The 13,124-nt window shown below is 35.0% G+C and overlaps 1 protein-coding gene across 1 annotated transcript in view; it reads right to left on the bottom strand.

The window, feature by feature from the left end:
* The window catches only part of LOC145684719 (translocation protein SEC63 homolog), a 172,409-nt gene that overhangs the window by 4,851 nt on the left and 154,434 nt on the right, over nucleotides 1–13,124 (bottom strand). The window contains exon 15 of the mRNA XM_081757093.1: nucleotides 7,556–7,759. Within this exon, the coding sequence (XP_081613219.1) occupies nucleotides 7,556–7,759 (204 nt within the window). The remainder of the gene's footprint in view (nucleotides 1–7,555; nucleotides 7,760–13,124) is intronic.

Here is a 13,124-nt window from a genome sequence, read left to right as displayed (position 1 = left end):
TCTGAATAACGGACACCAATGGGACATGAATTTTTGCCCGTTACTATGAGAGATATCCGTTACAGAGAGGTTACAGAAATTTAATTTCTCACAACGACAGTTGTATGCAGTAATATACAGTAAATACATTATGTATATGCGTAAATACGTAAAATTCAATATGAAAATACTCCTATTTGAATTACTGGGAGGGATGAAAGAGAAATTCATTTCCGTTAAATAATATTATTGCTGGGGGATGTGATAATATATTCGTATACTGCAAAAGATAATGCGTGTATGGCAATTTTCTTAAGCACATGTTATCATCCTGTATGCGTTTTTCGTTTACTTCAAATTCTCAGAACCTTCTCAAAAGATGCGTTAGGAACCAACAAACCGGCTAAACTCTTTTGTTTAGCGAAAAAGTCATGCTTTTTCCTCTACAAGGGTGTAAAAACTCGTTAGCAAGTGTCCTCTGAGAATCCTCAATGCGGTTGCGGAAGAAATATGTGTGTAAAAGTGTGTGTTTGTGTACTGGCTCCGTATCTTCGTTGGCGGAATGAATGAAAAGAGAAGTTATTTATTGACCCAGCCCTAATCACAAAAAAAATATCCCCTTAGAGAAAGTTAAAAAGGAAACCGGGAAAACTCCAACCCAGGCTTTTTCCAGTATCATAATAAAAGAAAAATGTTGCTTTTCCAAAAAAGTGAGATAGGAAACATTGTTCGTTGAAAATGTTATTGTAAATCAAACATTGTCGGGAAAGGTGCAAGACCCAGAGGAAAAAGAACTAAATTTGTTAGGGAAGGGAAGAATTTTCGCATAGTATTTTTGATCAAACGACTGACCCTGAATGAGTGTTATTGCGTATTGAAGGTTTTCTAGGATTTCCACCAGAAAGCAGTTTATTGCAGGCAGAAAAAAAAAAAGAATTTCAAGTTCACCAGATCTAGACTCATGATAGATACACTTGTGGAGAAAAGATTTTTCTGTCTATCGTAATATATCGCCGAACCGAGAATAATTCCTACGGTATCCGTTATGAAGAGGTTATTAAAACGTTTGGGAGGAGGGGAAGGGACTGTTCGCGTCCGTATCTGAGAGTGTCTGTAAAAAGGAAGAGTTTTGTTCCGTAAGAAAACATATATTTTTGCCGGGACAAAAGAATCTGTCCGTATAATAGGGGTGTCCGTTATTGAGAAGTGTCAGTAAAAAGAGGTTTCACTATACAATTAAACTTCAATCGAATAAACGAGGATCAATTTATTCATTAATATTGTTCATGAAAATACACACAGGTATAATATTTCTTAATTAAAATTGAGAGCCTAAGTGTGAAAACAAAGTGAGTCAAGTTCGCCTTACAGTTCACTTTACAATTTACTTTGCATAATTGTTCAGTAATTCCAGCACATGTATTGCGTATAACATATTTTAAGGAACCTGGCAGTTCACCCCGCCAGGATCATCGCACATTCGTTAGAATCAAACGCGTATGACTTTTTCATCAACCATCTCACGATTGCGAAGCTCTGATTGGTTCATACAGTATCTTCTGCTATTCTTTTGCTATAATAATTTGAAAAACTAGTTCTATTCCAGTACTGACTTGTATAATCCAAAAACAGGTTTAAGTCTTTAACAACCTTCCAAACTGAGACATAAGACACAAGGACAACTACAATAGATAATGGGAAAAGGTAGCGGAAGAATTGAAAGTTTTGGATAAATAATCTATGTATTTCTTGCAGCACTTAAACCCCAGGTATATTTTTACAGACTCTTTCCTCGAGATTTTTGAATAAACGAGATACACAAATTGGTATAAAACAGTTAACCCTGCGTTTTGTTCAGAGATAAGTAAATAAACTCTGGTAGAGAGTAAAAAAAAAAAAAAAAAGATCACGCAATAGTGATTTTAATTTCTTCTCGCAGATATCAACCGCTGGAGCCATCTAACGGAGATATCTGGAACTTGTACCAGGCACGTAGCCAGGATTTCGAAATAGGGGGGGTCCGTGACGAAATACTGTGGTTATCACACCAGGGGCTCGATCATTCTAAATGATTTTAGTGTCAACATATATTCGTTCGTTTAGCCAGGATTTTGTAATCAAGGGGGGGGGGGGGTGACATGAAATACTATGGTTACACACCAGAGGATCAAGCAATCTAAACTGTTTTACTGACAACATACCCATATTGGTCTTTTAGGACAATAAAATGAGGACATGTTAGTAAGTATTTTAAGAAGAAAAATTAAGAAAATAAAAAAGTATTGAAAAAGATATAGTCTTGCGAGGTCATACGAACTCGGTTCTACTTGTCTTTTTTCTTCTTCTTTATCTTATCTTCGTTTAATGTCGTCAAGGATAGCAACGAGATACTCTTTCGGGAGTAAAGACATCCTATAAAATGGATTAGAGGTACCGCGAAATTCAAAATGGCTCATATTACTGGTGATTCTGGGCATTTCTTAAGTTCTACCTAAGAGTCTATGTTATCTATGCAGATAGATGGAATTCGGAATGCTTTGCTACAATAATACCAATTTTTGAACTCCCCCCCGCCCCCTCCGGTGTCCTTCACAGAAAGCTACTCATAAGAAAGAGTAACCAAACACTTGCTGTAGCTTTATATTTTTGACGCTGATTCATCTTTTTCTCGTTTCCTTTTGTTTCATCCTTCCTTAATATTTTTCATTTCTCGATCCGAAGGGGGGGGGGGGTCCGGACCCCACGGACCCACTCCTTGGCTACGTGCCTGCTTGTACTCTATGTCTCAATATTAGAAAATGAGACATGGATAGTTACTGTTAAGGTGGATCACTAGGTGTTGTCGGTGCTATACTAAACACTGCTTGAATAGTGCGACGTTGCCAGGTAGTGTCAAGTGTTTACTGGTGCCAGATAATAAAGGAAGTAATCATGGAATTCTGCTTCGATACTTACACAAGAAATTAGTTTTCGTCTTTTACCGCAATTTATAGCTAAGTTTCGCTTCTCGAACTGCAACGCTAGAACCCAGGAATTAAACGTACAAATTTGGCAACAACGCATTATGGCGTTTTGCGCAAGTTTTTTTCTCAAAATCTATTTCCTTAAATGCAAATTAATATTTAAATAAAATGTGAAACATAACACGAAAAACGGTCAAACAATATATCTATTTCGTAATAAGATCGTTACTTTAAAGTACTTTACACATTCAAATAAACATTTCATAAAATTGGACACTTCTAGTAAGATTTAACAGCAAGTGCCATCTTGTGTGCTCATTGTAAAATTAAACAAATATTTTATTTTATTTGTTACCTTTTTCGATATCAGAAGACACAATCAATGAAGCAGTGTCTTGTGTTGTAGCTGAAACATAACTTTATCATATAGTAAAATACAATATTTATAATATGTAACGTTTCATTGCATAGTAGTTAAGGAAATGAGCTGAAATATGTACTGACTTCCGGGTGGCGATCCACCTTAAAAGTCATCCGTTAAGATTAGCGCCATAACTTAGATTTCTTTCTGGGGGACAAGCATTAATATTTGGTCCCCCTAGAAAAAGTCGTTTTTGGCCCTTCCGCAAAATTCGAAAATAGGCCCCTTCTTTCCGTCTTTCTCTTACTCATTGTAGGGCCCCCGGAGCCTGTGGGCCCTCCCGCACACCCCTGCGCCCGTTCCATACATAACAAATTAATTAAGGGGACAATATTGACAAATCTCAAAGCCATACGAATAAAATATTATTTCTAGGACCCTTAATAGTATATTGAAATGGGCCTACGACTCATTTTTGTTTTATTTACCTTTTATGTGGTGTTTTGTTAATGTAATAATGTAGTGAACCTGTTTGATGCTTCATTTATAATTTCATGTTCGTATCGTATATAGAGTAAGAAATTTTATCTTAAAGTGGGCCCCCTCGAACGGCGGGTAGCTTCCCTGGGAGGGAGCCTCCCTGCTACGCCATAAGTTTCAGCATTGGTTAAGATGTTAACGAATTGACTCATTAACGAACTCAGCCATAATCATTCTGTCTATTAACTATCTATTAACTCAAAAATTCGCTTCTGTTCAAGAGTTATCGTGTGCAGTAAAGAACGTAATAACATTACAAGAGTTTAAGTTTCACTTGTCTAACAATCCTAACAAATTACAGGAAGATGTGTATAAATTATATTTAGCATAATGAAAATTAGTATGTTGACATCGTGTTTATGTTGTAATTACTTGTTCATTCACAACTCATGATTTTTTTCTACAAAATATGAAGTGTAATATAGGTGCAAGATCGAATTAAAGATGCGTAAATTAAGGTGTGTCTTTTAGTTTACTTTCATACATGGCGTCGTTGAAGCAAAACAAAATCCCAATTGTGTAGCGAGATGATTAGAAATCTGCTTAGCAAAGTGAAAAGAGATGTGATTGGTGAGCGCGTATCGTGACATGGGGATGCTTTAAATCCTGGGGATACTTTGAGCACACCTTCCAAAGTGAATAGAGAGTCACTTAGCGGCATCAATGCAAAAGATATCGTAGTTATTTCTGCGAATATGGAAGTCCTGAGAATCACGTCACGTACTGACGACACAGCTGTCGACCAGTTCGCATGTATCCCTACGAGGAAGTGCTTTATCTGCAGTGAAAATACGTATAAATTTGTAAGCGTAAATAACGTCTGCAAAACTTCCCACCTGCAAAGGGATGTGTAAAACATACACCAATTAAACTGAGCATAATTTGTGTTTGGTAGCTCTGGGAGTATAAGAAAAAGCATGAATGCAAAATGTATGTGTTCACGTATATTGTAGAAAAGATTAAAATTGAAGGGGTAACTTTGATCACATAATAGGGGCAACATTGATCAAGCAGTGCAAGTGCACGTGCCACACATACTCACGATCACAACTGCAACATGACATCAGCAATCAAGATAAATTTGATCAATGGATTCCGAACATGTGGGATATATTCCATTGATCGTGAACAAGTGTTTAACAGATTGCATGCTGCAGAAGATCCCACCCATGGTGTTGAAGTTGCTTTAACCACTCTGCTCAAACAGCAGCGATTCGGTACCGGTATATCAAGCAATCTACCCCAAAAGAAGGAAAGACTGGATGTTGCACCTGGATGTAGCATATCAACGGCTGTAACTACACCAGAAGGAGACACTGAAAACGACGACCTCACTGATTTAACTGGGGCAGAAGAGCATCTCTTGTCTGGAGATGCCGCACACACTTGTCTCCCAGCAGCCAACATCACAGGTTTGCGAAGTTGGTCAGTATATTGTAGCAAAGTTTGCTCCCCAGCAAGGGAAAAAAACTTAAAAATATTTGTTTCAAATAACAGACACTGAATCCGAAATAATCATCGTAGACCTCAAAAGGATTGGCGCAAATGAAAGAGAGTTCAATCTGGCTGATGATGTCTGCTTCATCCAACCAGATGATATAGTTGAGATCCTTTAGAACCCTTGCCCCGATGTAGACTGCGATGGGAACATATTATGTCTTTCCTACGGATGTCCAAGTGATTGAAGTTTAAAGTTGTTTTTGTTCACTTTTCTTACGTTTTCTTTTTTTGAGTTGAGTTGAGTTGATTTTGAGTTTAACGTGCCTTTCAGCAGCGAGGCTATATGAGACGTGGACCTACTGATTAACGTGGAATCCGAACCACATGAGCTCCCGTTTGTCATGTTTTGTGTTAGGTACTTTGAGTGAGGAGTGAGAAGAGTCCAAGTCAGTAGAGGAAACCACAAGCTATGTGAACATCTCATCACATTTTTTTTTTAATGTTTCACTGTTTAGTATAGTTATGTTTCTAGCTCTCGAAGTAACCAATGTGCCATATTGCTGCTACATTCTCACTATAAACAGTTCATACATATTTGCAATGCCACTTATTTCGGTTATTTACTACCTCCATCTCCTACATATGAACTTCGTTTTCCTAGCGTTTACGATAGGTTTTCTTCGATATTGCATGACAAAATCAAGGATGATCAAAGTATCCCCTCACCTGGTATAATTTTGACTACATTGATTTCCTTTCTTTTCTTGACAAGTACGAAACAATTTGACTTTACAATTATAGAATATATAGATACAGCCAGACCGTTCTGTCACGTTTTTTATTTCCTTTCTAATATAGAAAGATACGGAGATATTGAGTTTTACAGATGAAATTTGATCAAAGTATCCCCAAATCACGGTATTCTGTAAGGTTAATTGCAATGTGAATGACAAGATAAAATTATCTATGACTAGTGTTGTAAAATTTCCGAAAACCTGTTTTTTTTTTTTAAATTTTTTTGTTTTTCTCGGAAAGTTGGAAAAGAAAAAATCTTCGTATTAGGCTATTTTTTTTACTAATAATGGAACCGTTTCTTTGTTTTTTTTTTCCGAACGCTGAAAAATGTAAGTTGAGAAATTCCAATATTGCGAATATTTAAGAAAACTCGAAAATAAAACTGTTGCAATCACTCTCGAAAATTAATAGTCTGCACTCATTTTCTTTATGTGCTTTTTAGTAGTTTATTCGTAGATGTGCATTAATTACAGAACTTTTACAGTTACGTACAAGTATACCATCATGAAACGTTTCTGTTGCAACAAATAGGACCCTTGAATGAAACTGAATTCTTAATATGCTCTTTGACCTGAAGTTTTCATAATTTTAACCACATTTCTTATTAAAAGAAAGAGTAGTAGGCAAATTTCATTAATACTCATGCACAAAAATATATAATTACTATTATTAATATTTAATATTGTAATATACAAACTGTAGATTTTTATATAAACTTCATGTGGAAAATTCTGTATGAAAACAAATACCTGTTCTTTATTAACTAAAACGATTCTGAACCTGTTATTTTAACACCTTCCTGACATCAAGCGGAAACTTCATAAGATTGCTTATGATAATTTAAATGTGTTTATATTTATTAATCTAACTAAGATTATATTTTAGTTTCTTTTTTAGCCATAATTCCATCCTATCAAGGTGCTAACTTTCAAGTGTTTACATGAGTGGTGCACATATATTGGTTGCCACAAAATTTCCTTATTCTAATACAAGAAACATAAGTACTCAATGATCTTAACTGTAAACTAGTAAATATAAAATGTTCTCATTTTAAAAGCATAATATAGAAAATATTCAAAAAATTAAAATTTTCCCAGACTTCCCAGGGTTATTTTTTCAAAGCTCGGTAAAAAGAAATGTAAAAGATTGCTTCTTTACCCAAAATTTCCGTTTTTCTTTTTCTTCAGGCCTTCACAACACTACCCATGACAAATACCTTAAGACAAGATATCCACTACACTACATATGAATATAATCTAACATTTACTATTTTTGATAGTAGACGTGTTCTGTGGTCTTTTGGTTTGGGTTGATTTTACAATACATACTTAATTCCTGTAGATGACTAATTATATTTTATTAGCACACGATTAACTTCATATTCGTAAAATATGCACCTCTAGTCCAGTTTGAGTTAGAAATGTAAATTCTAATTTCTTGTGGAAATTATTTCATATCAGATACCTTACATACTCACCTCGACTGGTAAGGTCCTGTCAAGTCCTAGATAAGAATCAGACACTAAATGAAGTGTATACGTGTAAACTCCAACAGTCTTGGGCCTTCTAAAATATAACGTTTGCTTATCTTCTGTAACTAATGACGTTATATGAATAGGACTCCCTAGCAAGATGTCTTTCTTTGGATCATCCAGATAGAGCCACCAATGTTCCTGTTTGTCCTGAAAGGAAGAGTTTATTCAGAGTCGTATTTGCGTAACAATTTCAATTTGTTTCGTAAATTATGAAATATCATTAGCCTTTAACGAAAAATAAAATTCCAAGGATGATACATATAACAATCGATAGATATCATGCAGCACAACAGAACTGTCTGAGTAAGTTTCAATCCGCATGCGTAGTTCTCGAAAAAGTCGAGAGAAACAAATTTATCTGTAAACCTAAAAATTGATTCTGTATGATAATCGAGTCACGTATTAAGATGGGACAGGGCCGCGGTGGCTCAATGGTAGAGCGTTCACCTCTGGTGCTTGGGGTCCAGGGTTCAAACCCTGCTCCCGCCAAGTGAACTTTGTGGTGGACAAACACCGTGTGCGTGGATTTTCTCGGGGTTCTCCCGTTTCCTCCCACTTTCTTCATTCCACCATTTCACTCATTTCTCATAGTCACCGTCTCCTTTAGCCTCACCGGCATAACCGTGGGACGTAAAACTCAAAGATTTAATTTCATTTTTTCATTAAGATGGAACTGATGCTGAAGTATACATTAATCAAGGGTTTTACTATCACCTTTGAAAGACAACACTACATCGTATAATTTATGATATATAGTCAATAATTATCTCATAAATTTCAATTTTTGCAATAGGTACTCTCCAAGGACCAGATATGTGCTGTATATCAATCGACAGATGACTTCGAGTTCAAGAAAATGAGATGCTTGAAGTTGATTTCTCTTGCGTCGTTTTCGAGAAAAACTACAAAAATGAATTTTATGACGCTAAAAAGTATGTCGGTCGTTGCCAATAATCATTAATAGATTTTATTTTGTTGGAATATATTATTTATTTATTTATTTGTGACACACATACTCCTATCAGTGATACACATATTCTAAACGGTGACGCCCATATTACATGTAACAAACAAAATACTACAAAACTACTTATGTTGTAGTTCTAATATCTTATTAAGACTGCGATAAATAGTTTCATCTCAATATTGATTTATGTCACTGATGCAACACGATTTGTTTTTCAGAAACCAGATCTGGGACACGATTTAGATTTTTATATATTTCATACATATTTCGATAATTTTTAAAGTCCGCTTATACTGTGCTGTGAAAGAATGAAGGTAGTAATAACTTCTAAGATTGAAGATATTCATAGCTAGTAAAATGAAAGTTATTTATAATTCCTAACATTAAAGACATTCATAACAACTAAATTTGAAGGTATTCATAATTACCAAAGCTCAAACAAAGCTTTTCAGAACTTGCAACATTGAAGACATTCTAAACTTTTAACTTTGAAATATTTTTAACTTTTTGCTTCACTATTGATAACCTTTAATGTTGAAGACACTCATAATTTCTAACATGGAAGAAATTCATAACTGTTAACATTGAATTGAGCCATCAATAACTAGTCGTAAATAGTCAGAAAATAGAATTGTAGCATCTAATATGGAAAGTATTGAAGATATCCGTAACTTCTAACATTGAAAGAAGTCATAGAGTATAATAATGAAAGTATTCATAATTTCTCAAATTTAGTATAAGCATAACTTCTAAAATTGAACAAATTTTTAACACCTAAAATTGAAATTATTCATAGCTTCTATAATTGAATGTATGGATAACTTTCAATAATGAAGATATTCATAGGTTTGTAAGAGTAAGGATATTCCTATCTTCTAACGTCCAAAGTATTTGTAACTTCTAAAATAGAAAACTTCTATAACTTCTAATATAAGACATTCATAATTTCTGTAATTGAAGTTATTCATAATTTAAAAATGAAGGTAACCATAACCAAAAAACGAGGCTCACTTATAGGTTTATCACTTTCACTGAATGACCTCACATGGTTTTTCTATCTTTCTTTCTATGAACCACGGCTATGACTTCTGGGCTAAAGGAGATGGATGATCAATAAAACTGAATAATTAAGGAAGAATTGTTGGTTTGAAAATATGAGGGGAACGGGAGAACCCCGAAAAAACACAAACATGATATCATCAACCACAAACTTGTGTGGTCGGGAATTGAACCAGGGATTTTTTTTAATTCATTAATTGACCAAGTGGCTGTTGGCATAGGAACGGAATGCTTACACTTTTCGTTTTGGAACAATTTGAATGAAAATAAATATTTTATACATGATTTCGTTTTAGCTTTTAACTACAATTCTTGAATTATTTTGATAAGAAATTTCTCTGTTTCTCCGAATAATTCCGAATTTGAATAGTTATTTCCTTTTCTGCTCTGAATATTCATTTATAAAATACAATTAAATTAAGATTGACACGTGCATCTTTAAAAATTACCAAAAGCTCAAATTGCACGAAGGCAACCTTTATATAACGTTAAAACATGAACAATATTTAACAGGGTTATACTCCTCGTAACATTATCTCATAAATGTGAAATGTTAACAGGTTGACTGCCATGAACATCATATGTGGTACTCACCTTATTTTTCTCTGAGGCCATGAGCACCATATATGATGCTCATGCTCGATATCACAAATTACTAACTTATCCAGGTTCTTGAGCATCATATATGATGCTCACAGTCACAAATTACTGTGAGACAATAAGAATCACATAAGGTGCTCGGCTCCCATTGGTACATTTTCGGGAGAAACAAAATATCGCGACAAAAATGTGATATAACTATCCATAATCGAGCCAAACATAAGATGAAATTTGACTTCCTGGGACCAGTACCCTCAAATCACCTTGGCAGTCAATCACAATGACCACCTAAAATAATATATACATGTAAAATGTTGCAATAAATGAATTGAAAGAAAACAATCTTTGTTGAAACAAATGGAGTATTATTCTAGGGATCACTTTTGTAAAACCAAATGAACGATGCAAAGAAAAATAATTGAATTCCTAAAAGGAAAGTTTTGCAGAAGAACAAAACCATGAACCACATCATATGAGAGCTAGTGTCTCTTGATAACGTGCCTCAAATGGATTGTTTTTACTTTCGCCATGCCATGCTTAAATTACTATTGAAATACATTAAATGGCATGGTCTAACTTCAGTATTTTTTCTTTTCTCTTTAAGCTTCAAATTTTACACCCAATATCTCGTAATTTGATTAATAATTGTGTAAATACGTAGATAAACTGTATTAAATTGTAAGAATTTTACGGTGTTAGAATTTAAGATAGATATAAGGCGTTCAGTCCACAAATGAAACTTATTATAGTTTTTGTCATTTTGGACCCATTTCATCTTTAAAATCTCTACCTGAAGCTCCTTCCAGAGCTTAGTAGTTTCCTATATAGATATTGTAAATAACTATTACAAGATAAAAAATAACAGCCCAAAACAACACGCTCGTGCAAGCTTTATGTCTATTTTTATAGCAACTTTGGTAATGTGACCTGATGCCCTTGTGCTGTGAACGCTCATATAACTTTGTATGCATTTCAATAAAAAAATAACATATAACTTTGGACCGAGTCACATGACTCAAATTGCATATACACAATTCTCTCGGAGTGCTAATATAACCAAAATATCCCGCAAAATCAAAATATAAACCGATCCTCATGTAGCTGGGTTTGCCAGTAATTAGTTTAATTACAATCCTTATTAGCAAGACGGCGGCGAATAGCTGGTGGACCTCAAGCGACGAAATGGTGGACCACTATTACTACTGGCAGTGCTCTAATCAAATTACACTTTTAAAGCCAGCGGTCCGCCGCTTTGAGTCCGTAACTAGCTCGCCAATGCCCCTTTTCTCTCTCAGTAATATATTTACGAAACTAGGTAAGTAAATAAATATACATACCTTTTTTAAAAAATCCCACCATTGAGTTCGAACTACTGAGCACATGATCAATCACGTTCTGCCTTTATCCACTCGGCTGTTTCCACGCTATACCTATAGCATTACTTTACGTGTGTATTTGTAGATGTAACAGTTGAAATTTCCCCATTTAAGTAAAAATATTCTGTTATTTCCCGGATTTAAAATCCATGCAACTTTTATACGGTTAAAAATTATGTCCTGATCTGTTTACTAAATTCCGTTTCAACATATTTTTAAACTATTACCTCAGCTATACAGAAGTTAGAAAATCTTAAAAAAGAAACTAAATTATATATATATATATATATATATATATATATATATATATATATATATATATATATATATATATATATATATATACATAAATAAATGTAATGTATATATGCAATGTAAATTATATATATATATATATATATATATATTGTAAGGATCCCCACGTTGCCGTACCAGGCAATAACCACGTGTGAACTACATGTGTTAGCAATAAATAAAAACAAACAGACGACGGTCCCGAAGAGGAGTCGGTCACCATCGCTAATAGTCGGAAGGACGAGAATCAACGATGGAAGCCGACAAGACAGAATAAAAAGGACCTGCACACCTCGACCAACATCAATCTTCCCGGATTGATCGCAACACCTAAAACCCCTCTCACGACGCTTGGTAACCGAGAGGTACCCATCCTTATACCCACGACGCTTGGTCACCGGGTTCCTTTCCTCTTTCTCACGACGCACGGTCACCGAGAGAGAGATACCTAATCTACACCCCTCTCACGACGCTTGGTCACCGAGAGTACCTCACCTCAAAGCCCACGACGCTTGGTCACCGCGCTCCTATCTAATCTTACCTAAATATTAGTGGAATTTCTTATTATAATTTGTGTACATAAAACTTTTATAATAAAAGGGTGAAGGGAAAGTCCAAATCCCGAGTACATTTATTGCTCTACCCGAGAAGTTTTACATGGTAGATGCGTCGGCGTCTATTTACAGACATTAAAAGGACTTTCCTACGGGGCGCTCTTTTTATTAACGAAAACACGGAATAGAAACTTTTTAACAATACAGTGTAAGTGTTACTAAAAGCAGGATCATATAAAAGATACTATCCGTATTCTCATAAATACTCTCATTACTCTTAACGGTAGATTGATTCGTTGCAGGCTGGCAGGTATTAATGCCGACAACTAGATCTGGGAAAAATACATATAAAGAAGGTGATAACAATATGGCAGAATCAGGCTTCCGTATACCTCTTAATATTCCTCACTTAACTAGATATTCTGGTCACAGTACTGACGATCCCGATCGATTTTTCATGCTGTTTGATCATTTGGCTTTACTTCAGGCTTGGACCCCCGAAAAGAAGAAAGAAATTCTTCCCATGTATCTGCAGGACGTAGCTCTCGACTTTGTCTTACAATTGCAAAACCTGAATCAATTCGACACACTAAATTGCGAACAACTGAAAACCAAATTAATTTCTCTGTCCCGCCCAAATATACCAGCGTATAAGGCGGAAT

Source organism: Thermobia domestica, chromosome 5, assembly GCF_964235325.1.
Source record: "Thermobia domestica chromosome 5, izTheDome1.hap1.1, whole genome shotgun sequence".
Taxonomy (NCBI): Eukaryota; Metazoa; Arthropoda; class Insecta; order Zygentoma; family Lepismatidae; genus Thermobia; species Thermobia domestica.
This window is presented reverse-complemented; position numbering and strand designations above follow the sequence as displayed.